General features: G+C 60.7%; 2 protein-coding genes across 4 annotated transcripts in view; one reads left to right on the forward strand and one right to left on the reverse strand.

The window, feature by feature from the left end:
* Positions 1–9,690, forward strand: part of PTPN23 (protein tyrosine phosphatase non-receptor type 23) — a 34,960-nt gene extending 25,270 nt beyond the window's left edge. The window contains exons 3-25 of the mRNA XM_075547251.1: positions 2,068–2,195; positions 2,347–2,423; positions 2,702–2,751; positions 2,868–2,999; positions 3,129–3,209; positions 3,296–3,427; positions 3,545–3,592; positions 3,905–3,961; positions 4,083–4,141; positions 4,265–4,344; positions 4,492–4,606; positions 4,705–4,770; positions 4,854–4,999; positions 5,151–5,462; positions 5,536–5,690; positions 5,776–5,927; positions 6,019–6,198; positions 6,288–8,028; positions 8,111–8,295; positions 8,378–8,482; positions 8,561–8,699; positions 8,786–8,899; positions 8,981–9,690. Coding sequence (XP_075403366.1) covers positions 2,068–2,195; positions 2,347–2,423; positions 2,702–2,751; positions 2,868–2,999; positions 3,129–3,209; positions 3,296–3,427; positions 3,545–3,592; positions 3,905–3,961; positions 4,083–4,141; positions 4,265–4,344; positions 4,492–4,606; positions 4,705–4,770; positions 4,854–4,999; positions 5,151–5,462; positions 5,536–5,690; positions 5,776–5,927; positions 6,019–6,198; positions 6,288–8,028; positions 8,111–8,295; positions 8,378–8,482; positions 8,561–8,699; positions 8,786–8,899; positions 8,981–9,460 — 4,734 coding nt within the window. The 3' untranslated portion in view covers positions 9,461–9,690. The remainder of the gene's footprint in view (positions 1–2,067; positions 2,196–2,346; positions 2,424–2,701; positions 2,752–2,867; positions 3,000–3,128; positions 3,210–3,295; positions 3,428–3,544; positions 3,593–3,904; positions 3,962–4,082; positions 4,142–4,264; positions 4,345–4,491; positions 4,607–4,704; positions 4,771–4,853; positions 5,000–5,150; positions 5,463–5,535; positions 5,691–5,775; positions 5,928–6,018; positions 6,199–6,287; positions 8,029–8,110; positions 8,296–8,377; positions 8,483–8,560; positions 8,700–8,785; positions 8,900–8,980) is intronic.
* A 218-nt stretch (positions 9,691–9,908) lies between these two features.
* The window catches only part of SCAP (SREBF chaperone), an 84,047-nt gene continuing 67,900 nt past the window's right edge, over positions 9,909–26,055 (reverse strand). For 2 of the 3 annotated variants that reach the window (XM_075547252.1, XM_075547253.1), the window contains exons 4-23: positions 20,310–20,467; positions 19,698–19,918; positions 19,506–19,611; positions 18,859–19,031; positions 18,419–18,545; positions 16,698–16,810; positions 15,900–15,994; positions 14,831–14,929; positions 14,494–14,712; positions 13,611–13,987; positions 13,029–13,223; positions 12,749–12,947; positions 12,560–12,675; positions 11,931–12,456; positions 11,768–11,853; positions 11,082–11,164; positions 10,835–11,001; positions 10,657–10,737; positions 10,329–10,535; positions 9,909–10,244 (exon numbers count right to left, since the gene is read on the reverse strand). In XM_075547252.1, the coding sequence (XP_075403367.1) occupies positions 9,999–10,244; positions 10,329–10,535; positions 10,657–10,737; positions 10,835–11,001; positions 11,082–11,164; positions 11,768–11,853; positions 11,931–12,456; positions 12,560–12,675; positions 12,749–12,947; positions 13,029–13,223; positions 13,611–13,987; positions 14,494–14,712; positions 14,831–14,929; positions 15,900–15,994; positions 16,698–16,810; positions 18,419–18,545; positions 18,859–19,031; positions 19,506–19,611; positions 19,698–19,918; positions 20,310–20,467 (3,594 nt within the window). In that variant the 3' untranslated portion in view covers positions 9,909–9,998. The remainder of the gene's footprint in view (positions 10,245–10,328; positions 10,536–10,656; positions 10,738–10,834; positions 11,002–11,081; positions 11,165–11,767; positions 11,854–11,930; positions 12,457–12,559; positions 12,676–12,748; positions 12,948–13,028; positions 13,224–13,610; positions 13,988–14,493; positions 14,713–14,830; positions 14,930–15,899; positions 15,995–16,697; positions 16,811–18,418; positions 18,546–18,858; positions 19,032–19,505; positions 19,612–19,697; positions 19,919–20,309; positions 20,468–26,055) is intronic. The other variant, XM_075547254.1, reaches the window with a different exon arrangement.

Below are 26,055 nucleotides of genomic sequence, written 5' to 3' on the forward strand. Positions count from 1 at the left end.
TCCAGAAGTTTGCCCACTTTATCTGGATCTTAGGATGTTTCGTATTCCTGTAGGTCCAGTTGTTCTGTAGTTTGAAATATCTGCATCTTCTCTGTGTGTCACGCGTCCTCAAACTACGGCCCGCCGAGGACATTTATCTGACTCTCAGGGTTTTTGCCCGTTTTGTTTTTTTATTTCAAAATAAGAAATGTGGAGTGTGCATAGGGATTTGTTGTTTGTTTTTTGTAAACTATAGTCTCCCGGTGTAAAGGACAGTGAACTGGCCCCAGTTTGAAAAGTTTGAGGGCTCCTGGAAAGGCTTATTGATTTTTTGAGAGAAAAGCCTGGTGTGTCGTGGTTACGGGTCTGACTGCTGGGCCGCAGGTCAGCAGCTGGGAACCCCCAAGCCCCAGGAGCAAGACGGGCTTTCTGCTTCCAGCAAGGTACAGTCTGGGGACCCACAGGGGTGCTGGGAGTCAGCGCTGACTCCATGGCAGTTTGGTGTGATTTGGTTTTTAAAACGAATTAACTTTGGGATTTGATTCTGTCCCCTCTGGCATGTGTTTGTGCGCCGATGGTCACCTTCCTTCTTGTTGACGTGGTGTGGGCTGGTTTGCTCCTAAAGGTACTGATTGATTTGGGATCGTTTTTCTTTCAGGGACCCTCGGCTACCCCCCCCCCCCAACGTTTTGCTATGTTGGACTTTCATTTGACTTCACCTCCAAGTATTTCCTGAGTTCTCTTTTTTGGTCTCCCTTGACCCATTGGTTGGTTAATAATGCTTACATTTTTATATGAGGCGGTTTAAAAAACATTGGTGGGAAATTTCCATTATCTTTGAATTCTATTTTTCCATGAAATTTGAAAATCCCCCTCACTTTTACATTTTCAAGTTCTTTGTTACCTTCAAATTTCCCTTTTTGTGGTAGGAGAAGCGACGAATGGTTTCAGTTTTAGAATGTGATGGAGACTGGAGAGTCAATTTTTCCCAAGAACTTTTTTTTCCCTGTGCCTCTCTTATATATCTTTCAGGCAGGGTGTCTGTTTCCTTTTGGGCTGTGGTGTATTATTTCCCAACTATTAGTGTGTGGGGCTCTCTCATTTTAATTACAGTGCTTTTGAGTCAATTGACTCATCCTCTGGTAGTAAAATTGACACCCAGCCCTCTTTTGGCCACTTTGCTACATTTTTCCATCTTTTTAACTTCCAACCTAGGAGCCCTGGTAGCACAGTGGGTCACGTATGGGGTTGCTACCCACAAGGTCAACAGTTTGAAACCACTTGCCCCTGTGGCAAAAAAAGAGACTCGTACTGGTCAACAATGGTGGTGAGTGTAAATGGACCAGTGCGCCAGTCAGGAGAGAGTAACAGAACAAGAGGGCCCTCTGCAGTCGCTCCAGGGTTGCTGTGAGCCAGAGTGGGCTCGACAGCAGGAGCTCCTCGTTGACCTCCCCGCTTCTGTCTTTGGGCCCATGTGCCTTTGATGACAACATTGAGTCCATTTGTATTCACGGTAGGATCAGTCTGCCATGTTGGTTTTTTCAGTGTCTGGCCCCTCTTTTTGTAGGCGTGAACGATGTTGACCCTTCGCCTAAGCTACTTACTTAGAACCACCTTGTGCTTCGAGTGGTGGTGCTGGGCGGGGGGTGGGTGGATGTCTGAAGACGGGTAGGCACCCTAGACCTGCCTCACACCATCATCTTTCCAACCTAGGAGCCTTGGTGGCATAGTGGGGTTTCCAGAGTCCTGTGACTTTGGAGTTAGTACAGCTGGCTTATCAAACTGTTACTGTGTGGATGTTCCTGCTTACGATGCAGCGCAAGCTGTACAGTCAGATACTGGGTGCGGCCCTTTTGCTTAAGGCACGGTCCGCGTTGGTGTTGGGAAGCCCCGGCCCTTCTCTGCTGTTTCAAGGGGAGACCGGCTGCTGCCACCTTTGTGCCTCCCAGGGCCGCGCTGGGGGCAGGTCCTGGAGGATGGTCCAGGCCACACTGCGGGGATCCTTGCTGCCAGAGGGTGCATCTGAGGGGCTGGGCTGTCTAGCTTCCATCCCGAGCGATACAGCCCGCTTCTCCCACCCCGCCCCAGAATGCCATCCGAGTTCCTCGGGACTTTGAGGGCTGCAGCGTCCTCCGCAAGTACTTGGGCCAGCTCCACTACCTGCAGAGCCGGGTCCCCATGGGCTTGAGCCAAGAGGCTGCTGTTCCTGTTACCTGGTGAGGCCTGGCAGGCAGGGTTGGGGGTGTCTGGGTGGTGGAGGTGCCCTTTCCCTCACCCCCTGCCCTGGTCCCAAACTGGGGTGACTCGTCCCCTCCCCTGGGCTCTGCCAGCCCCTTCCCTCAAGCTGACTGGACAGCATGTCTGCAGGACAGAGATCTTCTCGGGCAAGGCTGTGGCCCACGAGGACATCAAGTACGAGCAGGCCTGCATCCTCTACAACCTTGGTGAGCGCCTGCGCCCTGCCCTTGGAGAACAAGGCTGGACTGGCCATCGTCAGTCAGCCTGCTTGGAGAGTCGCTGAAGCTTCTAGATTGGTCTCCTAGGCTAAGGGTACTGAGGTCAGCCCCTCTGTTCTCTGATCCCGGCTGTTGCCAGGGTCAGAGTGGGAGACTGAGGATCTTGGCTGGACTTCTGAGCTCCCTCGCTTGTTCCCATTTTGATGAGCTTGGCACAGGTCCGGCAGCCTGGGCCGGTCCTGACACCATACCCTCTGCCTCCCCAGGGGCACTGCACTCCATGCTGGGGGCCTTGGATAAACGAGTGTCTGAAGAGGTGAGGAGGGGAGTGGCCGTGAGTGGGATGTGGGACGTAGCAGCGAGGGGTACTGAATGGTCTCCTGGGGTAGCTATCTGCCTCAGCCTCTAGCACCCTCCTCCTCTCTCCCCCAGGGCATGAAGGTCTCGTGCACCCACTTCCAGTGTGCAGCTGGTGCCTTCGCCTACTTGCGGGAGCACTTCCCTCAGTCCTACAGCGTGGACATGAGCCGCCAGATCCTCACCCTCAACGTCAACCTCATGCTGGTGAGAGACGGACAGGACGGGCCATGCTGAGACGGGTCGTGAAGGACAAGCAGGGGACCCTGTGGGCCCCTCCTGGGGGTGAGTGGGTTTTTGGGTGACGGGGGTGTGCATCTCCACTTGTTGGCCTAGGGCCAGGCTCAGGAGTGCCTCTTGGAGAAGTCGATGTTGGATAACAGGAAGAGCTTTTTGGTGGCCCGCATCAGCGCCCAGGTAAGGGCAGGGGCTCGATGGTGGCCTTCAAGGGACTGACGACAGGCCTTCAGCTGACCCCAGCTCCCCCGCTGCCTGGGCTCCAGGTTGTAGATTACTATAAAGAGGCATGCCGAGCCTTGGAGAACCCCGAGACCGCCTCGCTGCTAGGTCGGATCCAGAAGGACTGGAAGAAGCTGGTGCAGATGAAGATCTACTACTTTGCTGCCGTGGCACACGTGAGCGCTCGCCCCCGCCCCCCCCGCCCCCAACACACATGCACTCCCCATCATGGGGAGACTGGGTGGGTGAGGGGACCCCGAGTGCAGGAAACATGCACAGCATCTCTATTTCAGCTGCACATGGGGAAGCAGGCGGAAGAGCAGCAGAAGTTTGGGGAGCGGGTGAGTGTGTGCGTGGGTGCCCCCTGTGAGCTGCTGCTCTGGCCTTTGCATCACGTGGGTCTGGCCAGGCGGTCTTGGGTCTCTGGCTGCCCCATCCCCATCTACCTGCGCAGGACTGCTGTTTCTTACTTAGAATCCAGGAGCCTGAGGCTGCCTGGTGGTTAGGGGTGTAAACTGTGGGGGAGTCGGGGGCAACCACCTTGGAGACCTCCCTGGCCTTCTGTTTTGAGGGGATACCGATGGCAGGGCTAGGAAGGGAGGCTGGACAGAGTTGAGGTCACATGGGAAGGACAGCAGCTCTGTCCCTTGCAGGTTGCATACTTCCAGAGTGCCCTGGACAAGCTCAATGAAGCCATCAAGTTGGCCAAGGTAAAGTCGGCAAAGGACCTAGCTGTCCCCTCAAAGTCCTAGGGAAGAGAGCTGTTTGGGAGGGAGCCTGGTGGCACTGGGCTGGTACTGAGGCCGGCCCCTCCCCTGCCTTCTCCTCCAGGGCCAGCCAGAGACGGTGCAGGACGCGCTTCGCTTCGCTATGGATGTCATTGGAGGAAAGTGAGTCTGCAGGTGGCTCTGCTTCTCTGTAACCCCGCAGCTCCCCATCCCTTTGTTCTTGAGAGGCTGGCTACTGGATTTCTGCTGATCCTTAGACTCCTGACTCCAGGTTTACCCACCCAGGTACAATTCTGCCAAGAAAGACAATGACTTCATCTACCATGAGGCAGTCCCAGCCCTGGATACCCTTCAGCCTGTCAAAGGTTGGGAGCTGAGGAGAGGCTGAGGATCGGGGTAGGGTTGAAGATTGGGCGGGAGGGGGAAAGGTTTGAGAGGGGCACAGCGAGAACAGTGGCACAGACTTTCCAGGACTCTGCGGGGCCCTTAACGCCAGTTTTTTCCCCCCCCAGGAGCCCCTTTGGTGAAGCCATTGCCAGTGAACCCCATAGACCCTGCTGTCACGGGCCCAGACATCTTTGCCAAACTAGTGCCCATGGCTGCCCATGAGGCCTCGTCATTGTACAGGTGGGAGGGAGGGGCCGGCCTACCCTTAGCACAAGTGACCTCTGGGTAGGAATCTCTAGAGACCACAGACCCTCCCTGTTCCGTTGCTTTCCCTACAGTGAGGAAAAGGCTAAGCTGCTTCGGGAAATGATGGCCAAGATTGAGGACAAAAATGAGGTCTTAGAGTGAGTGCGGGGCAGGGGTTGGGGAGGCCTGCCCTGGCAAGGGAGAACAGGCTAGCACCCACCCGATCCTGTTGTCTCCACAGCCAGTTCATGGATTCCATGCAGCTGGACCCGGAGACAGTGGACAACCTGGACATGTACAGCCACATCCCACCCCCGCTCATGGAGAAGTGTGCGGCTCTCAGCGTGCGGCCCGACACCGTCCGGAACCTCGTCCAGTCCATGCAAGGTGAGCGTGGGCCAGAGCCAGCCCATGGGAGTGCTTCATCCAGGGGCAGGCCCTGGAACAAGCATCCACTCTGTGACTGTCCTATGGCAGCAGGGCAGTAGTCTGGTCTGCCTGCCTCAGGCTTGGTGTTGCACATGTGCTCCCCGCCCAGTGCTGTCAGGCGTGTTCACGGATGTGGAAGCCTCTCTGAAGGACATCCGGGAGCTGCTGGAGGAGGAGGAGCTCCTGGAGCAGAAGTTCCAAGAGGCAGTGGGCCAGGCAGGAGCCAGCTCAGCAGCCCCCAAGGCTGAGCTGGCGGAAGTGAGGCGAGAATGGGCCAAATACATGGAGGTCCACGAGAAGGCCTCCTTCACCAACAGTGAGCTCCACCGTGCCATGAACCTGCATGTTGGCAACCTGCGCCTGCTCAGCGGGCCTCTGGACCAGGTCCGCGCAGCCCTGCCCACACCAGCCCTCACCCCAGGTAAGCCTCACCAGCCCTCGGGAGACGTGGTGCTGGGGACTTCTCCACTCACACCAAGCACTGCTGTCCCCAGAGGACAAGGCCGTTCTGCAGAACCTGAAGCGCATCCTGGCCAAGGTTCAGGAGATGCGAGACCAGCGTGTGTCCTTGGAACAGCAGCTGCGAGAGCTCATCCAGAAGGATGACATCACTGCCTCACTGGTCACCACAGACCACTCGGAGATGAAGGTGGGTGAGCGCAGGGCCTCCAACTCTGGGCCTGCCCTTCTTAGGTGGTGCGGGTCTGAGTGTCCTCCTCAATCCTCCTCCTCAGAAGCTGTTTGAGGAGCAGCTCAAGAAGTATGACCAGCTGCGGGTGTACCTGGAGCAGAACCTGGCCGCCCAGGACAACGTCCTCCGAGCGCTGACCGAAGCCAACGTGCAGTATGCTGCTGTGCGGCGGGTGCTCAGTGACCTGGACCAAAAGTCAGTGCCCTGCCCCTGGTGCTACCCGGCCCACGTCAACACCCCCCCCCCCAGTCCCCACTCACCCCATGCTGGCCTTCTCCCTGGCCAGGTGGAACTCCACCCTGCAGACCCTGGTGGCCTCCTATGAAGCCTACGAGGACCTGATGAAGAAGTCCCAGGAGGGCAAGGACTTCTACGCAGACCTGGAGAGCAAGGTGGCTGCTCTCCTGGAACGAGCCCAGTCTACATGCCAGGCCCGAGAGGCTGCCCGTCAGCAGCTCCTCGACAGGTGAGTGGGGCCCCAGTTGGGGTGGGGTGCCAGTCTGGGCCTGAGCTGGTTTGATGGGGTGCTGGTTCCGCTCCTTCCCTGCCCCACAGGGAGCTCAAGAAGAAGCCGCCACCCCGGCCCACAGCCCCCAAACCACTACTGGCCCGTAGAGAGGAGGGGGAGGCGGCAGAGCCGGGAGACCCTCCTGAGGAGCTGCGCAGCCTGCCCCCTGACATGGTGGCTGGCCCCCGGCTGCCGGACACCTTCATGGGAACAGCTGTCCCCCTCCACTTCCCTCCCAGCCCTTTCCCCAATGCCACAGGTCCAGCACCTCACTATCTTCCAGGCTCTCTACCCCATGGTGCCTACTCAGGCCCCCCGCTGCTCCCGCCCAGACATCCCCAGGTCCCAGCACACCCTGCTGTGGCCGTGGCCCCTGGGCCTGCCCTCTATCCGCCCCCCGCCTATACCCCTGAGCTGGGCCTTGTACCCCGATCCTCCCCACAGCACAGGGTGGTGAGCAGTCCCTACATGGGAGTAGGGCCACCCCCACCCATTGCAGGCCTGCCCTCGGCCCCACCTCCCCAGTTCTCAGGCCCAGAGGTAGCCATGGGGGTCCAGCCAGCCACTACCACCGTCGATAGTATCCAGGCCCCAATTCCCAGCCACCCGGCACCAAGGCCAAACCCTGCCCCTGCTCCCCCGCAGCACTGCTTCCCAGTGCCTCCCCCCTACCCCTACCCTATGGGAGCCAAGCCTCCCCTCCCAGTGCCCCCAGCCCAGCACCACTTTCCTCCCAGGGTCCCCACAGCTTTTTCAGCCCCGAGGGTTGCCCCGCAACCCCACCCCTCTCGAGCAGCGTACGGGCCCCAGCCCCCCCAGCAGCCCCTTCCCCTCCCACATCCACACCTTTTCCCGCCTCAGGCCACAGGCCCCCTTCCTCCACAGCCCCACTTTCCCTTTGCTCCTCAGCCGGGAGTCCTGGGGCAGCTGCCACCTCCCATGCACACCCAGCTGTACCAAGGCCCTGCTCAGGACTCCCTGCCTCCCCGCTCAGGGGCTCTGCCTTTCCCCAGCCCTACCCCCCCGCAGCCTCCCCACCCTACCCTGGCATATGCCACTGCCCCTGCCCCCAGGCCCCTGGGCCCCCAGGCAGCTCCACTCTCCATTCGAGGCCCCCCACCTGTCAGCCAGCCGGCCCCGAGCCCCCACCCGGTGCCTTCACCTGCCCCATCACCAGGGCCTGGCCCGCTCACCCCTCGGCCCCCTGCAGCAGAGCCGCCCCCGTGCCTGCGACGAGGCTCGGCTGCTGCAGACCTGCTCTCCTCCAGCCCGGAGAGCCAGCATGGGGGTACCCAGCCTCCAGGGGGTGGGCAGCCCCTGCTGCAGCCCACCAAGGTGGATGCCGCGGAGGGCCGGCGGCCCCAGGCTCTGCGGCTGATTGAGCAGGACCCCTATGAGCACCCCGAGAGGCTGCGGCAGCTGCAGCAGGAGCTCGAGGCTTTCCGGGGCCAGCTGTGGGACGCTGCTGCTCTGGACACTGCCTGGCGGGAGCTGCAGGATGCACAGGAGCATGACGCCCGGGGCCGGTCCATCGCCATTGCCCGCTGCTACTCCCTCAAGAACCGGCACCAGGATGTCATGCCCTACGACAGTAACCGGGTGGTGCTGCGCTCAGGCAAGGACGACTACATCAATGCCAGTCGCGTGGAAGGCCTCTCACCCTACTGTCCGCCCCTCGTGGCCACCCAGGCCCCCCTGCCTGGCACGGCTGCTGATTTCTGGCTCATGGTACACGAGCAGAAAGTGTCTGTCATTGTCATGCTCCTTTCTGAAGCAGAGATGGAGAAGGTGAGCAGTGGGGGTGGGGCAACAGCCTGTGTGTGTGGGGGGGGGTGCAAGGACCCTGGTAGACCCGCTTGTCTGCTCACAGCAAAAGGTGACGCGCTACTTCCCCACGGAGCGGGGCCAGTCCATGGTGCACGGGCCCCTGAGCCTGGCCCTGAGCAGCGTCCGTGCCACCGAAACCCATGTGGAACGTGTGCTGAGCCTCCAGTTCCGGGACCAGAGCCTCAAGCGTTCCTTGGTGCACCTGCACTTCCCCACTTGGCCTGAGCTGTGAGCCTGCCCTGGGGTGGGAGGGGTTGTGGGGAAGGTTGACCCCGTCCAGACCCAGCTCATGACCCTGCCTTCCCCGCAGAGGCCTGCCTGACAGCCCCAGCAACCTTCTGCGCTTCATCCAGGAGGTGCACACACACTGCCTGCACCAGCGACCCCTGCACACTCCCATAGTCGTGCACTGCAGGTGAGGGGCATGGGCAGCAGCTGTCCGAGGACCCCCATGGGCCACCCGTGTGGCCTTACATGTCCCCTTCTGCCACAGCTCTGGTGTGGGCCGCACGGGTGCCTTTGCCCTACTCTACGCAGCCGTGCAGGAGGTGGAGGCTGGGAACGGGATCCCGGAGCTGCCTCAGCTGGTGCGGCGCATGCGGCAGCAGAGGAAACACATGCTGCAGGAGAAGGTGAGGCCCGGCCACCCAGGGGTGGCCCAGCCCTCTGCCCTGGGGCGACCAGGCTCTGCCCACTCACCAGCCTGTTCCCCCTCCAGCTGCACCTGCGGTTCTGTCACGAGGCTGTGGTGAGACACGTGGAGCAGGTCCTGCAGCGCCACGGCATGCCCCCCCCCTGCAAGCCTCTGGCCAGCACAGGCACTAGCCAGAAGGTGAGGAGGGGGCCTTTGGGGTTTGCTGGGCCTGCCTGCTCCAGCCTCTAAGCCCCTCCTCACCCCCATCTGTCCCACCAGAACCACCTGCCTCAGGACTCCCAGGACCTGGTCCTTGGTGGGGACGTGCCCATCAGTTCTATCCAGGCCACTATCGCCAAGCTCAGCATTCGGCCACCTGGAGCCTTGGAGTCCCTGGCTACCAGTCTGCCAGGCCCTGCAGACCCCCCAGGCTTGCCTCCACTCAGCCTGACAGAATCCTCCCAGCTCCCACTCTCCTCTTCACCCCCTCCACCCTCTCCCATGCCCGAGGACCCCCAGCCTGTGGAGGAGCTGCCAGTGCCTGAAGCCCCCAGCCCAGGGCCCCCTTCTTCCTCCCTGGAGCTGTTGGCCTCCCTGACTCCGGAGGCATTCTCCCTGGACAGCTCCCTGAGGGGAAAGCAGCGGATGAGCAAGCAGAACTTCCTGCAGGCCCATAATGGGCAGGGCCTCCGGGCAGCCCGGCCTGCTGACGACCCCCTCAGCCTTCTGGATCCACTCTGGACGCTCAACAAGACCTGAACAGGCTCCACCTGCCTGGTCTGTACATTATTTCATCTCCGGTGCCCCCACCCCTGGGCCCTTCAGAATGGGCACAAGTCTCCTCCCAATTCCTGCTGCCTTCAGCCTGGTCTCTCTCTGGCGGGGAAGCATCAGAAACCCTCAGTGAGGTTCTGTGCCTCTGTGGGACCTGACCTTTTTATTTTTCCCAGTTCTTTGCTATGGAAACAATAAACCCACCTGTTCTGTGCCGAGTGTCCCTGGGGCCAGTTCATGCTCCGTTCTGCAATGGCTCACCCCGCCATCAAGTCCGCTCCCCTGGAGGGTTTCTGAGACTGTAAGCGCCCCCTTTGTCCTACCCAGCAGCTGGTGGGTTTGAACTGAACAATATCCACTGCCTTGGCACAGAGGGAAATGAGGCAGGAGCTCCCTGGGAAGAAGTACCTTCACAAGCCTGTACCAGTTTGGGTTAAAAAAAAAAAAGTTTTATTTTGGAGGCAGTAGAACAGGTGCTCGGTCCTTTCCTGCGGCCTAGCCTCAGTCCAGTGCATAGAATGCCTCAGTCCAGTTTCTCCAGCACGGAGGGCACATAGACCAGGCTGAGCTCACTGCCGAAATTGCAGACAATGGCCGAATTGTCCAGCACCAGGATCTGACGGGCAGGCTGGGCCTCACTGCTCTTTCCCAAGTAGACAGTCTGCAACAGGTCCCCGTAGTTTAGGTCCCAAAAGGAGACACAGCCTTGTCCACCGGTCACCAGCAGGTTGTCTGAGATGACACCCAAGCTTGCCCCACAACCTAGATCCTGGAGGCAGGAGGACAGGTTGGGTGTCAGGAAGGCCTCTCTCAAACAGGCAGGAATCCTGCCCTCTGCCCTCCACCCATCTACCTGCTGAATAGAATAGAGCTTGATGCTGGTACTGCGGTCCCAGATGCTAATGAGGTCATCCAGGCCGCTGCTGATGACGCAGGAGGCAGTACAGGTGAGGGAGGTCACATCCCCACGGTGGGCGAACATGTGGCTGACCCGGCTGCCCGTCAGCACGTCCCACAGGCAGATAGCCCCATCTTGGCCTCCACTAGCCAACACCATGGTCTGACAGACAAGCCAGAGGGCTGGTCAGGGACCGCCTTATGGACAAGATGCCCCTCGGCCTTCTGGAAGGCACTGGAGACCAGGAGTTGGATGGTGCCTGCAGCCTCCCCCAGCCCTGTACCTGGTCAATGTACACGGTGGTGACAGCTCCTGAGTGGCCCTGCAGGGTGAAGAGACAACACGAGTCTTCCAGCCGGAACACCTGAAACAGCAGGCAGCTCATGATTCCCAGCACAGCCTTAGCCTTTCTTCCCGGGTAACCCACAGCTGCCCCCCAGCCAAGACCATGGTGGGCTCACCCTCAGGGTGTGGTCTTGACTCCCAGTGACGAGGCGCCCGGCAGCGGCCTTTAGAGCCGTGATGGGCTTCTGGTGAGCACAGGGCACTGTGTGGGTCAGGCGGCAGGCCACCGAACCACTGTTGCTGTACACAGGGGAGGTGGGGACGCTGCCTCGCCCTGGAGCCCCTGGGGAAGAGGTCACGTGAGGGGTCTCTGAGAGCACCTTGGGGGCCGCCTCCCGATACTTGACAAGCCGACCCTCTGACCTCTGAACTGCAGGGGGCTGAGGGCAGTGTGGGTCTCCAAGGAGAAGAAATCGAGGGAGCCGTTGAGCCGGGCAGCCACAATCCTGAAAAAGAGCGACTGTCAGGGTGCCCCTCCCTCAGCCCCAGCCCGTCCAGGGATGAGGGGGCAGGAGGGCCCTGGCCCAGAGCAGGCTGCAGTCCCAACAGCTGACCTCAGTCCTGTCCCTCTGAAAAATGGGGGCAGCAATACACAGTCGCCACCCAGGGGGCCTCCCCACAGGATTCCAAAGGACACATCCACTCTAGCCCCTCCATCTCCCCTCCCCCAAACCCCTTAGGTACCGGCTTCTCCTGCAGCTAAAAGCCATGCAGCAGGGAGGGTTCCCAGCAGCCTTGGGGAGGCCAGGGCACTGGGCTGGAGCTATGCTCAGAGCTGGACCATGGTGACCTAACAGTGGGCAGTGGCCAGGGCACAGGGCACCCACCCCAATGAAGGCTCCTGCTCTAGCCCAGATGGCAGCCAGACAAAGGCAGGTCGGAGGAAGGTCTAGGAGGGTGGTGTTTCTGAAGGTAAGACGCAGCTGAGAACTTCCAGGGTGAGAAATAGGGCCTGTCCCCACTCTGCTAAGGAAGTGACCCAGACCATGACACTGCTCACTTGTCGCCCCTCGGTTCCCAGGTGCTGCGCAGGGCTCCACCTCGCTTACCTTCTGTCAAGGAAGACGAGGGCTGTGATGCCTGAGGAAACCTCCTCACTGCTGCAGCAGAGGCCCCCCTCAATGGCGTCCCACACCTGCCAACCACAGGCCATAAACACCCACCCTTCCAGACACCAGGAAGCCTGCAGCCCCGCCCATCAGCCCTGCCCACCTCCAGGCGGCCACTGCTCCGCCCCACCACGACGAGGCTGCCCTGCAGCTCCAGGCTCCAGATGGAGCCGTCCGCGCTGGGGGCCCAGGCAAGAGGAGGGGGGCCCTTCTCTGGTGATGCGGCCCCCTCCTCCTCGGGGGCCAGTGGCAGTGCAGGCGAGGGCGGGCGTAGGGCTGGTGAGTGGACAGGCGGCAGCCTCTCCTCCTGGTACACCCGCTGCACCAGGAGGCTGAAGTCATAGCCCCGGGTGTCTCTAGCCCGCCCACAGCCAGCCCGGTGCCGGGGCTCAGGCTGGGCGGGCTCTGGGGGCTGCAGGCGTGACTGTGCTGAGAAGTTGGTGTCGATGAGGCTGGTGAGGTCTGGCTGGTCCTCGAAGAGGGAAGGTGGCGGAGGGCCCCGATGGTGGAGCTGCAGCAGGGGGTTGTCCCCAGACTCCTCCGGGCCACCCTTCCCACCGTCTGACAGCCGCTCCCAACTCTCCTGAGCCTCAAACACGTTGCCAACACCACTGTCCTGGTGCTGCCTGCTGGTGGGCCCAGAAGAGGATTGATTTGAGGCGGGGTGGTGAGAGTAGAGGGGGTGGGAGGAGGTTAGGGGTAGGGTAGAGGGGAGGTGGAGGCTGCACCTACCCAGGGCGTGGGATGCGTGTGAGGCAGTCCCCGGTCTGGGCATCCCACACGCAGACGTGGCCCGCCAGACAGCAGCTCACCAGCAGCATACCATCGCTGGCCAGACACTCAATGTCCTGGAGGTTGGGAGGGGCACTGCTGTGGGCCTGGCCATGAGCACACCACCCCCTGGCTGCTGCCAGCACTCACCATGAGGTGCCCGCGCAGCACCAGGGGCACGATCTCGGTTTCAGGGGGGGCGTAGCCATAGTCGTCGCAGGGCAGTTCCCCGCGCTTCCTCCTGCCGGGCCCGCCGGGCTGCCCGTAGTTTCGGGGACAGAGCACGCGGTACAGGCAGAGCAGCAGCAACACCAGCACGATGCCTGCAGCCAGGCCGAGCGCCGCCACCCTGTGCCCATGGAGAGGGGCTGTCAGGCCTGCCCGCCCGCCCGCCCTCCGCAGCCCAGATATGCCCCGTCATGAGCCTTACTTGTACAGGGTGATGTCTCTGTGGGCCTGTGTCCCACCGAGTCCCTTGGGGTTGGTCTCCCAGAGCCCACTGTGTGCAGGGCCGGGCCCCAAGGGCAGCCAGGCACTTTGGCCATCCTGCGGATGCCGCCCCTCCAGAGCTTCCCTTGGGTTCAGGCGGAGGGTGACGGGGATGACAGGCAGCAGGCTGATGTACCTTGGGCAGGGGACAGGTGGGCCTCAGAGGGGAGACCTGAGAAGGTTGCCCCCTGCTGCTGCCCCGCCCTCCCTAGCTCACCAAGTCAGGTCTACTGTGGCACCAGTCCCGGAAAGCCAGCCCGCCCTGGCACCATTCCAGCGAGGGCCAAGGCCTTCTCTCCTGGCAGAGTGGGCAACCAAGCAGGTAGGTCTCACTCTGGCCATGGGGCTGGCAGCCCCTCCCCCCCACTTCTGGAGCCCCGGGGCAAAGACCCAGGGCTTTATGGAAATGGCAGCTGCTTGGAACGCAGATCCCACCCTCACCCCTTGTGAGCTGTTTTAAATTGTGTGGAAGAAAAGGCAAACAAACCAGTGGGTCTCCTTAGGCAAACGAACAGGGACTCACCTCTTTGCCAGTGTGATGTTGTAGTAGCTGAACAGGGTGGGCCAGTGGCGGAAGGACAGTTTCCTCCAGAGTTCCTCATCCTCAGGCCCCCAGGTGACCTCTGGGCCTGGGCTGTCATAGATACCTTCTGCTGGACCCACGGGCCCAGGTGGCTCCCTGAGTGATGTCTGGTTCTCGGCTGGCTTATGGGGGTCAGGTGGGAAGATGGAGAAGGCAGGGTCTGGGTGGCTGGCGGGCAACACCCCGCTGGGCACAGGCACGGGAGCCAGGGCACCTTCACCCAATGGACTCTGTTCTGTCACCTGGGCAGCAAGGTAGGTCCGCAGCCCTGCTGGGTCTGTGTACACCAGGATGCCAATCCACACCACAGTGCCAGCCTGCAGTGGGACATTGGGTGGGGGCTCAGTGGGAAGAGTGGGCAGCTCCAGCCCCCAGCTGCCTTAGCCCCCTGCTGCCAAGCATCCCTGGCCACTCTTTCCACAGGTGAAGGGGGCGGAGTTTCTCAGACTTGCCCCACCCCCAGCCAGGTCTTAGCTGTTCCTTTTCGTGGGGTCAGCAGGTGCCCCTAAGCCCCAGTCCTGGCCTCAATCCCCGCTTCAGCCACCTTCCTCCACTCCCGGCTGCCCACCTGGCCTATGCTTTATCACTGAGGCTTGCACCCGGTGGAGCAGATCCATGGGAAAGAACTTGTGGCCATGAGCTGGTTTGCCTGTGACCCCAGCTAGTGGGCTGCCCCTGGGGGGGGGGGGGGGGAGAATAGCTCTTTCCCATGAAGACCTGGGGGCTGTGTCCCCCAGAGGTGGCTGACCCCCTCAGAAACAAGCAGGGCCTGGACAGGGAGCACACTGTGGCTGAGGACCAGCCCGCCTGGAAGCGCAGGTACCATGATGAGGCGCTGAGCCAGGCGGGTGCGGGCCAGGAAGTAGACGACGCGCAACCTCTTGGGGAGCCGCAGGTTCCGGAAGGAGGACGGTTGCAGCGTAATGGTGTGAGGTGTGGACGGCCGCAGGGCCGAAGGCCGCTCGTGACGTGCTGTGCGCCCAAGTGGCTTGGCATGGGGCAGACAGGCCTCTGAAGGGAGCCGCTTATTTAGGTCTGCCAACTGGGGGGGGGGGGGGCAGTGGTCAGGGCCTGGATCTCTGTCTGGCCCGGAGGACCCCTGTCCATCCCTCTGTCCTCAGGGCTGGGAGGGAGGCCGGGCCGGGTTTACTCCCTCCTACCTCCATGCGGCGAATGTCAATGGACAGGACCGTGGTGAAGAACAGCATCTGGAGGAAGAAGTCGGACACCAGCCCCACAACGGCAAAGAGACAGAACTCCTGGAGAAAATCAGATGGGGGGGCATCACCTCCTGATCTAGAACCCCAAGAGCAGCTTCCTCCCTGCCCAAGGGGCCTCAGAAGGAGATTGGGGGTGGGCACAGCAGAGGTGGCAGCAGGCCCAGTGACTTCCCGAAGCTAGAGTGTCCCATCACCACTAGGGGGCAGCAGTGAACCCACACCTCAGTGTGGGTGTGCTCCCTGTATCCTCAGGTCTCCAGAGAGGAAGGCACACTGTCTCAGGTGGATACCTCTGAAACACCCCCCCACCCCCACCTGCAACATCTTCCAGAACAAAGGTGTGGGGGGAGGGGGGGGGGAGGAACCCTGGCCCAACTTTGGCTCTGAGACGGTTGCAGGTGGGTGAACACAATCTTCAGGGATGGAGCCAGCGCAGAGGGGCTGGGACTGCCTGCCTCAAAACTGCGGGTGGAGACAGCTCTCTCTCTGGGATGTCCTGTGTTCGTCTTGCCTGCCCCTGACACCCCTCACCACACCAGCTGGCACATCCGGAGGCTGCTGGGCCGTCCTACAGACCACACTTCTGGCCACCTGGGGCTAAACCTGGAGCCCTGCTCACCTCCACGCACCCCACACTGAGCTGGCCTAGCGGCCCTGGGGGAAAATGCAGAGCAACAGTGGCATCATGGCCCCCCTTGGCCCCAGGACAGTTAACAAGCTGGGGTCCTGACTCAGTACTAGCCCCAACTCAGGGCCATGGGTGGCCCTTGTGGGGTCAGAGGCTCCACTGTCTGCCTGCTCTGAGCCAGCCCAGCCCCGGCCCTAGCTCCTGAGTTCCAGCAGCCAGGATGGAGCGGTTCATAACCCACCAGGCCCACTGAGTGCCTCACAGAACAGGATACCCCATATCTCAGGTGGGGCTGGCATCACCGCGGGTGCACCCTGCCCATGACCGCACAACTGGGGACAGTTCCAGCCCCAGAGGGGCCTGCATGGCCAGGGGCCTTACCTGGATGGCAGGCACTAGGGTGAAGTAGCCAATGAGGACGATGCCCAGCTCTGTGGCCACGTTCTTCATGATGGACCAGCTCTCGCTGCTGAGGCCTGCAGAGGAGCAGGCCGTGCCGTGGGGCCGGTGGGTCAGCACACAGCCCGAGGCACAGAGAACCCAACGGTGCCCCCTCCCTGTGCGGGCACATGGCTGTTGCAGGATGAAGGGACCAGGGAGACCTCGGCTCTCAGGAGAGAAAACCCAGGGCCTCCCACTCAAACCAGCCTCCATGTGGGCACAGCCAGGAGCCACCTGCCCCTCCCCCGCTCAGAGCCCAGGCCAGGAGTCATGCTCCCCCTCATCACTGCAACTCCACGTCTCACTCTAGGCCTGGCTCCTCAGAGAAGCTTCCAGAGGGTGAATATTATACTACTGGCCTCCCAGACCAGGCCAGGAGGAGGTTCCAGGCCAGGCCTCCAGTGGAGTCTTAGTCTCTCTTGATTTCCCCAAGAACCCCAGTGAGCTCTCAGGGGGCTGTTCTGACGCCAGAGAGGCCCGTGTGAGGGAGGCAGGAAGAGCAGCCTAGATGGAAGGCTGCTGCCACACACCCAGGACCACGAGGCAGCAGAGCCTGGTGGGTTTGCTCCGAGGACCACACGAGCCACAGCCAAGTGCAGTGCAAACACCCTGTGGCTTCTCAGGGCGCGCTGCCTGGCAGCCAGCTGCAGAAGATGCACGGTCGGGAGAGGGCTCCGGGCACACCATGGCAAGAACTGCGGGTGCTCCCGCTTCCACCCACTCCCCCCACCCCCTTACCTTGGGCGATGCGCAGCTTCACCTCCAGGTCCACTGGGGTAGAGACCACAGACTTGGTGAGCACCAGCACGTTCTCTAGCCCAATCACCACCACCAGGTAGGGGAAAATCTCTCTGCGGGAGAGGGGGTATGTGTGGGCAGTGTGGAGGCGACCCACCCACAGCACAGCTGCCTCACAGCAGGTTTGGGACCCTGCAGCAAAGGCTGAGCAACTCCTAGCATAGGGAGAGACCCCTGTGTCCCTCACACGACATGGCCTCTTCCACACGCTTCCTGTCTCCAGGCAGGCTGAGGAGCCCTGCGCCAAGGGCCCGGTGACCATTTGTCCACAAGAGGTGAGGTGGGGGCCGAGGTACTGCTGCCCACTAGCGCTCTCACTGGCTAGACTCCACGTAATGACTCCCTGGGACAGGGCAGACCGTCCAGGGCCTTCCAAGGCTGCAGTCTTTACCAGGTCCCCTCAGCCCCTCGGGCAGTGCTGACCTCTGTGCACTCCAGGGCTCCTTCTCCCATCCCAAGGAGCAGAGTGCAGAAGCAGCCCAGGCCCACGACTGCCCGCGGCACAGACCTGTGTAGAGAGGGCCTGAGGGGACCGCAGGGAGCTAAGGGGCAGGCTGCTCAACGTGTCTGGGCCAGGAGAGGGCGGCCAGCAGGAACCATCGTGGGGTGGCTTTGGCTGCAGATCAGCTGGACACATCGAATCGTGGTGGGGGAGACAGCAGCGAATGGGAACCACAGCAAGAGGCGCCTCGTGACGGGGTGGGGGGTATCTCCTAAAAGCCTGGCCCTAGATTCACCTGCTTCATCAGCTTGTTCAATGCTTTAATAAGGGGGAGACGCCGACCTCACGCCAATCCAGAAGTGGGGTGCACGTGTATGCGCACACGTAGCACGTAAGCACACCCAGCCACACACTGAGACTGATGCAAGTACCATAAACACACATACACACACTCTGAAGGCACGGATCCAGCTCACTAACCCTTCCCCCAAGAATCCGTGGTTCACCACTGCCCAGTCTCACACCCTTCACAGTCATGTAAAATGACCTGCTTTCCGATCTACACCATGTCACAATGGAATGCTGGCCTTCTGATGGGATTCCAGTCACGTTCCTTTAGAGTTTTCTTCGAATTTGGGACTCAGACAGAAGTCTGAGGGTGTGCAGGGTGACAGCAAGCTCCCCCCAGACCAGCCTGTTCCGCCGCTGAGCACACGCAGGTGTTGGGATAGAAATCACCGTTTGGGGCATCTTTCCTGGCCACTGGCTCACCGATGCAGTTTTCAGCTTCCTTAAAATGTCCTCATAGGAAGCCCTGGTGACCCTCCCGTGTCCTCTGAGAACACTGAGGCAGACCAGCACTGGGGGACCCCAACACACAACTGCCATCAACTGCAGCTGACCTCGCTGCCTTGGAAACCACTGTTTGAAGGCACCCGATGGTGATTGCTGAGAGGACTCGTCATCCGCAGCCACCCAATGCTCACAGAGACATGCTTACACACACCCTGCATGTATGAACTGGAACCCAAGAGGGGCACAAACACACATATGTATGTCATGCACACCTGCACACCTATAGGGTATACATGACGATATGTCATTCTTCAACGTCAAAGACAACCACGAGAGGGCACGGAGGGGCCGCAAGTGCCCGGATGTGCACAGCACTATCCGAGGGCCCATCCTGCAGCCCAATGTGACCCCATTGAGGACCTACCCGCCATTGAGGGTGGGCGTCAGGCCAAAGAGAGTACAGAGGCCCACAGACATGAGCAGCGAGCTGAGCACCGTGACCACAGCAGCTAGGGCCAGCCCCCACTTGGACTTGACCATGTCGATCTTGCCTGAAGGTCAGAGAGAGCAGGTCAGCACAGCACCTCCCTGGCCCCCACAGGCCCTTCCTAACTCAGCTTCTGGGCAGCAGGGGTCCCTAAAAATCAAAGGAGGGGCAGCTCCCATGTTAGCAAAAATAAGGGTGACCAGAGACCATGGCCTTCCTAACCTCATAGACATGGTACACCTCATGGGGACCCCGAGACTCCCAACCCAGAGTCCTTGCTGGGGGGTGGATGCCTAGCCTCTGTGCCCAGCAGAGCTAGTGGACACCTCTGCCCATGGTGCCTCCACAGGCAGGTGGTCGGGGGAGGGGGGTCGTACGTGTGGAGAAGTAGATGTAGGCGAACAGGATGATGTAGGTGGTCACCAGGGGGATGAGCTCTGCGATGCCGATCTCCTCTTTGAAGTGCACGTGGACCAGGCTCTCTGCCCGCAGGCTGCAGTTGGGGCTGGGGTGCAGCAGCATGAGGCGGCTCCGCAGGCTGCCCAGGAACCTGGGCACGCACGTACGCACAGAGGGGTGGCAGGTGGTCTGGGGGCAGAAGTCCCCTCCCGCCTGTGTTAGAGGGCACTCTCCACAGCTCCCAGGGCTGTGAGACAACTGCACAGTTAGCACGCCCATCAGAGGCCTCGCGCCTTTCCCTGCGCCCTTCCCACCCATCCCAAGTGGGCAGTCCCTGGAGAGCACCCTGCAGGCCAGTGAGGGAGGACTTGGCCACGCAGGCTGAGCAGTGGCCAAATAGGGATGTCTGCCTAGGCCAGAGAAGGAGTGGGGGCAGCAGCACACTTGGAAAGGCCAGCCCTCCCAGAGGCCCTTGTTCTTAATCGGCCGCCAGCCCCTCCTCAGTCCATCTAAGGGAGGTGAACAGTTCAGGAGGAGTTCCCAGAGAGCACCCTGAGCCCAGGAGGGGTGTGCAGCTGCTCCACACGCACCCTCGGCAGGCCAGCACTCGGCACCGCAGGCTTACTTGGCATGGTAGTGCTGGAAGACCAAGGTTATGGTATAGGAGACCATCCTCCGCCGCGTGTAGAGGCTCACCCCGCTGTACTTCCCAGGAACCCCAAACAGCAAGTCTGCAAACCGAGACAACGAAGACGGGTGAGGCCTGCTCTGCCAGGAGCCCCATGATGCAGGGGGCAGTGCAGGCACCACCTGGCACCTTTAAGCGTGGCAGAGGTCTGCAGGGTTTTGGGCTCATGCTGGTGGATGGTCCCGATGATGTCAGGGTCAGTGTGGAATCGTTCTCGGTCGTTCTGCCAGAAGTTCCCGGGGGAGAGCAGCAGGCATCCATGCTCAGGGAGTACATTCCGGAGCTTTCTGAGGCCAGGCAGCAGGTCGGTCACCTGCAGGCACACATCCTCCAGGCCCCTGGTCCCAGAGCTGTGGGGGGGATAGGACCAGGCCTGGCTGTGTCTGCCAGCAGAAGGTGGGCCCACTGCATGCAGGTCAGGTTCCTTCATGGCCTGTACCCTGCTCCCTGGCACCTCCCTCCAGAGAGACTCAGAGAGAGGGTGGCAGAGAAGGGTCCTCTCAGGAGGATCGCAACCAAGCCAACTGGCTGGCTGCCCTCAAAGTGCACCTGGAGCCCAAAGCTCATGCTCCTCTGAGAGGATAGGCAGGCGTGGGTGTTCCAGGGGCAGAAACAGCCCTCCCCGCACCGCCCCCCCGCCCCAACATGACAGCCAATCTGAGGGTCCAGAGTGGGTAGAGTTTAAAAATTCCTCCGAAAGTCGCCAGCTAGAAGCAGCGGGCTGGGCCCCGGGGAGGGTACCTATCTCTCAGCACGTGGTTCCGGATCTCCTCCACCAGCTGGAAGGCCCGGGACAGAGGTGAGCGGAACACATCCACAGCCAGGAGGTCCTTGTGCCAGGGGGAGACGGAGGACTTGACAAATATCTGCTGGATGTATGCCACCGGGGCGCCCACGTACTGCAGGGGGGTGGGGCAGAGAGACCATCTGTCAATGCAGGGTGACAGGTCCACAGCCCATGGGACGGACTGTACCCCTGCGATGGCCATAGCACAGAGACAAGCCAGCAAAGGCAGACTTCCAAAGGGCAACACTCTCCCCACGGCACCCGGTTTTCAGATCGTCTCACTGCATCCCAGCCCTGCCCAAGCCGCACCCACCGTCTGCAGCTGCTTTCTGCCATCAGGGCAGAGGTCAGCGGTTGTGACAGATTGACCCACAACCTGAAGCAGAGCCCGTCAGGGAGATTCCTGCCCCCCTGTGCAGTATACATGTACACGTACACATACACCCCACCCCGTCTTCAAGAGCCCAGCTCTGCCCCAGGCAGGGCAGTGGCGTGTGAAATCACAAGGCCCACGCTGTGCTCTCACTGCTCCCCATGCAGGCAGGGCTGTGTGCCGTCTCGGATCGCCATGCCCCGTTGGGGGAGAGCTGCTGACACGCACGCTGCAGGTCCAGCAGAGGCAGGCACGCGTATACTATACGCTCACTCAGTTCACGGGAAGATGCCACCCTTCAAGTCCATCGTTCATGAACATTCTGAAACTCCCTCCAATGGGTGAGCAGCAGACAGCTCCTTGGCTACTGGTATGTTGTATGTGTCTGCAGACCCAGTGGACAGGCTCGGACACAGGGAGCAGAGGATGCCCTCAGCTGCAGGGGTAGCAGAGAGTGGCAGGGACTCCCACCCAGGTCTCCTCCTGACCATCTCCCACTTCTCTCCCCAGAACTGGCCATCTGCCCGCAGAGTAAGGTGACCAGATTTTAACATCGGTAAAGTGGGACACCATTGATAAAACGCATATCCTGGCGAAACAGCCACATGGCAGCCAAAAACCGTCTACCCTAGCTTGTCGTGTATTCTTTCCAAAAATCGGGACTTTTAAAATGCCGCGGGCTGCAGGAAAAATTATTAAAAATTGGGACGTCTGGTCACCTTACCATAGAGGGCTCATGGCAGGCCTGCAAGTGGCAGAGCTGCCCGCATGGGTGACAGATGTCACGGAGCAGCCCTGAAATGAGAGGGATTGGGCTAGCGGAGGCAGGATTTCTGACATTGAAGGGGGTCAGGGAGGGCATCTGGGGTGCAAGGTTGGTGAGAGGGCAGGTGCCAGTCCAGCCCAGAGGTTTCCAGGGTCCAAGCCTGACAGACTGCATGGAAGATGTGACAGACACCGCTCTCTGTACCCACCACCACCCTGGAGGGTGTCATCGCCGTGGTGAGCCGGGCGGCTTGGCCCCAGGAATCAGGAGCTGCTGGGGCAGGAGTGCTGGGAGGGAAGGCCAAGGAGCACACGGTGGTGGAATGACTGGTTGCCGCCAGGCAGGAGTCGAGATGTTACAGAAGTGAAGCGAAGCAACCACCTGCCCCCCTCCACCTCAGCTCTTGGGCACAAAGAAACCAGATGGAGCAGCAGTTGGTCTAGGAACTCTGACAGGAAGCCTCAGCACCAGATGTGGCCGCTGGCACCTGCCAGGAGACAGGCTTTGGCGGAGCTGGGAGTCTCCCACTCTGACCTGAGCTACAAGCTCATCCGCTCAGGCCTGAGTTGGGGGAGGGCTGTCCAGAGACAGGCAGCTCTACCTAGACAGTGGCTCCCAGAGGCCGTCTCAAACCCTGGGACAGCTGCACAGCCCACTTCCTGGAACTCCCCCGTCCCCATCAGACCCATGGAGCCTGCGCCCCTGCAGCTGCCCCAGGTCCAGGCCTTCCAGCCTCCTTCCAGCTGGAGCCACCATTCCAACCAAGTGCCGGGGGACACACTTCACAAGTGGCACTCTCCGCCCTCACCTTTGCTGGGAGGTGAGTGCACCCCACCTCCTCCTTGCTAGGGAAGAGGACCCACTGCTTCCATCAGATCCCATAAGAATGCACAACCCCATTACCAGGAGGGGGCCTCAAAGAGCTCAGGAAGTGTTTCAGGATCTTTAGTTCATTGTACCACAAACCCTTGCATATGCCCAAGGCTGAGTCAAACCCACTGCTCATTCCTTCACCCTGCCTGGCTGGCAAGCCTCACGGACAAAGTCAGGAGCCACATGGGCATGCGCCCCTCTGCTGGCCACTGGCTCACCCCACTGACAGTCACTGGAACTTGTCAATCAGCTGGCCTGCATCTTCCCGCTGCTCGCAGAATCTCCTTAAATGTCTCACCACCTCATCCCGCGTTCATGGCCCTCAATCCCCACCAGATCTCTGTGGTTGATTCCACAAGGGTCTCAGCATCCAGGGCGGCTGTAACAGAAACACCACACGGATGGCTTTGGGACACACACTTGTCCCCCGAGAAGCCCACGGGGGTGCAGGCTTGGGGAAAGGTCTGTTCTTGGTGCTCTTGACGTGGCACCGCTCTCCTCCCACCTTGCTCGATTAACCTTCTCATCCACTCACGAGACTGGCGCACGCCCACCCCAACAGTCGATGAAGCCCAGCTCAGATGGCACTGTGACCGCAGCTCAAGATTAAGCTTTCCTGGAGGACCCCGCTCAATCCTCACCGCAGCAGCTATCGCGCCCAGCAGCCGACCCTGAAGCCAAAGGGGCAGGACACCTGGGGCGGGTGTGCAGGCTGGAGCAGGGTAACAAGGGCAAAGGGAGTGCTGCTGGGGAGGTGACCTCTGTGGATAGCTGGACTGAGCTGAGCTAATTCACCTGAGGGGCCAGGGAAGAGCCTCTCCCAGCAGCCTGACTTCTCCAGCACCGTGGGCCTCCTCTGGTGGCAGGTAGGCCACTGTGGGCAGCTGGCAGGCAGGCCCGCAGAAGGCAGAGGGATGTGGAGCCCACACTGGGGCTGACTCCATCGCATCCCTACTTGGGGACAGACAGAATAAGGTGCCCTGAGTGGGTGGCGGTGAACACAGGGCAGAAGTGGTGGCAGGCAGCCTTCAAAGAGGGCCGGAGTTCCCCTCCTGGTGCTCCAAGCCCTGAGTGATCCCACCCCGTTGAGAGTGGGCCGCATCTGGTGACTTGCTCTAACAAACAGAAAGTGCTCAAAGTGACCTAGGATCAAGTCACAAAAGCTGGTGGCCCCCCCTTGAGCTGTTACTCTGATGAAGCCCACAGGAAAGGACAGTGGGCCTTCCTCCAGACAGCGCCCCGAGGAACACAGGCCGCAGCCCCACAGCCTGAGTGGAATCCACAAACAGCTATGGAATGTGTGTGGAAGCAGGCCCCAGCCCCCACCACAGGAGCCTTGAACCTTGAGAGAGGATGAGTCAAGGCACCCAGCACAGGCGCCCCTGACCCACAGACCCTGTAGGATAACAAGTGTGTGTCACTTTAAGCTGCTACGTAATTTGTTACACAACAGAAGATAATACAGAGGTCAAGAGACAACACCCACAAAACTGGGTAGTGTCCCACAGAACAGGGAGAAGGCGTGCTCCTGGAAACTGGGAACAGCATTCCCTTCCCTTCCTTCCACTTCTAGTCGCCATCGCCACCCAGCGCAGCACTAGTTGGGCTGCTCTGCCCCCCCCCCCCCAAGCACCCTTGCCTCGATCTCCTCTATCCAGTCTAAGAACACACGTCTCCTCACGGACAGCCACCTCTCTGACACTCCCTAGACTACCTCAAAGGGAGCGCTGCGAGTCAGTTTCCTGCCCTACAGGAGGCTGGTGCCACCTTATGAGGGATTCAACAAAGTCCATGTCCTCACAGCTCTGCTACAACGGGGCTACCAGAACACGGAGGGGAGTCAAGGCAGCCTCCCCAGACACGGGACCACCAGCTCAAGACGCTCCACTTGCCGCCACCACGAGGTGCCCTCCATTCATCCCCTCATCCCTCCCAACCAGGTGGGGTGTCCCAATCGCTATTCACAGAAACTGCCTGCTCAGAGGTTAAGCCAAAGCCCTTGCAGGGACTCAGTTCAGAAGCTTCGAGTGCCAGGACATGACTGCTCCATGGGGGCATGAGGAGAGCAACAAGCCAGGAAAACCCAGGAGGGCTTCCACCCAAGTGTCTGCGGCGATGATTGCTTACAGGCACAGGGGGCTCTGGGCTGCAGAGCTGGAGCAGACCCCTCCCTTCTGAGCCCAGCGAGTGGCAAGGGCACTCCCACACACTCACATCCCGCCCCACAGGCCAGGGAGGGGGAATTCCAGCTCCACCGACCTCAGAGTGGGGAAACAGGTTCTTGGTGACTGTGCCACCAAGAGTCACACATACCCGGCCCTTCACTGCATGAGCCCCTGCCTCAGACAGCAGGTCCCAAACTGGGTAATGAAGGGAAGGCAGGCAGGGGCAGGGGCAGAGGCAGAGGACCCCTCCCCTCCCACTCTCACACCTGGCTGACCTGCAGAAGCTGGGAAGGCCCTGTCCTGGTACTCTGGGTTGGAGGGCTCCTCTAGGGTCCTCTGTGGGCACGAGATGACTCCCTGACAGGGCCACGGCCAGTGCCTGAGGCCCGCCTTCAGCACTGCCCCGCTCCCAGTGGCTAGGAAACTCCGTTAACTCCCTGCCCTGTGGTGAAATCAGAAAAGTTGCCTCCCCGCCCTTCCTCCACCCTCTGGAGGGCTCAGCTCTATTCCTTCCGGGCCAAGCAGCTACGTTTGTGCTGCCACTCGGGTGGTCCCCATTCAGGCCACGGGTGCCCTCTCAGGACGCTCCTGTGTCCTTCGACACGGATCACACATTGACACCTTGGTCTCTCCCCATCTGGGGTGGAATCTCCTTAAGGGGGAGTGAGCCCAGCTGTCCCCCAGAGCACTCTGCCAGTCCGCAGACACACAATACGCGTGTGTGGAACAGGGAGGAATGGCTTGTGTCAGCAGCGGAGGCCTGAGGTGTGCTGCCCAGGGCCCCAGCCTCCTGTCGTCCTTCCTCATTTTAGCCCAGTGATGAAGCCAAAGACCGGCACCCAGCCCAGGGCAGAGCCGCTCATTCAGAGAAGCAAAACGCAAGGAGATGGATGCTTTCTCGGGCTCCCTCTGGATCACATGTTGTAAGGACACAGGGTTGGAGCTGCCAGAGCCACTGCTGGGAGACCAGGAGCGGCGTTGTCTGGAGAGGGCAGGGCTGAGACTGGTCCTGGAGACGCCTTCTGAGCCCAAGCCAAGCGTGTGTGTGGGGGGTGGGGGGTGGCATGGGAGTGGGGGGTGGGTATGGGGGACTCCTTTCTCCCTTGAACTTTCAGTTCCTAAGAACTCCTGCATTTTTACCTTGGACAGTCAGGCAAGGTAACACAGTGACTGCTACAAGGCATGGCCCCAGGGGGCTGCCCGGAGGCCTGGACTTCCTTCATTAGTCCTACGGGGGTGGGAGTGGGGTGGGAAGTGTCCAATCCTAAAGAGGAAACGGCCAACTCTGCTTCAAACTTCTCGGAGCTCCCACTAATTGTCATCATCCCAGGCCACCGGCAGGCACCAAGAAGGGAAGAAAACCCATGAACAAGCAGTCTGCCTGATCTGTTCCCACTCAGGCCTAGGATGCACATGGTCACAGGCACAGGGGCCCCACCCTCAGGGGGCAAAACTTCAAGAAGGCTGCACGGAGAACCAATGGCCAGCTAGGACACAGGCCACAGAACTGGTCTCTGCCCTAC

The sequence above is a fragment of the Tenrec ecaudatus genome, chromosome 4 (genome assembly GCF_050624435.1).
Source record: "Tenrec ecaudatus isolate mTenEca1 chromosome 4, mTenEca1.hap1, whole genome shotgun sequence".
In the NCBI taxonomy this organism is placed as follows: domain Eukaryota; kingdom Metazoa; phylum Chordata; class Mammalia; order Afrosoricida; family Tenrecidae; genus Tenrec; species Tenrec ecaudatus.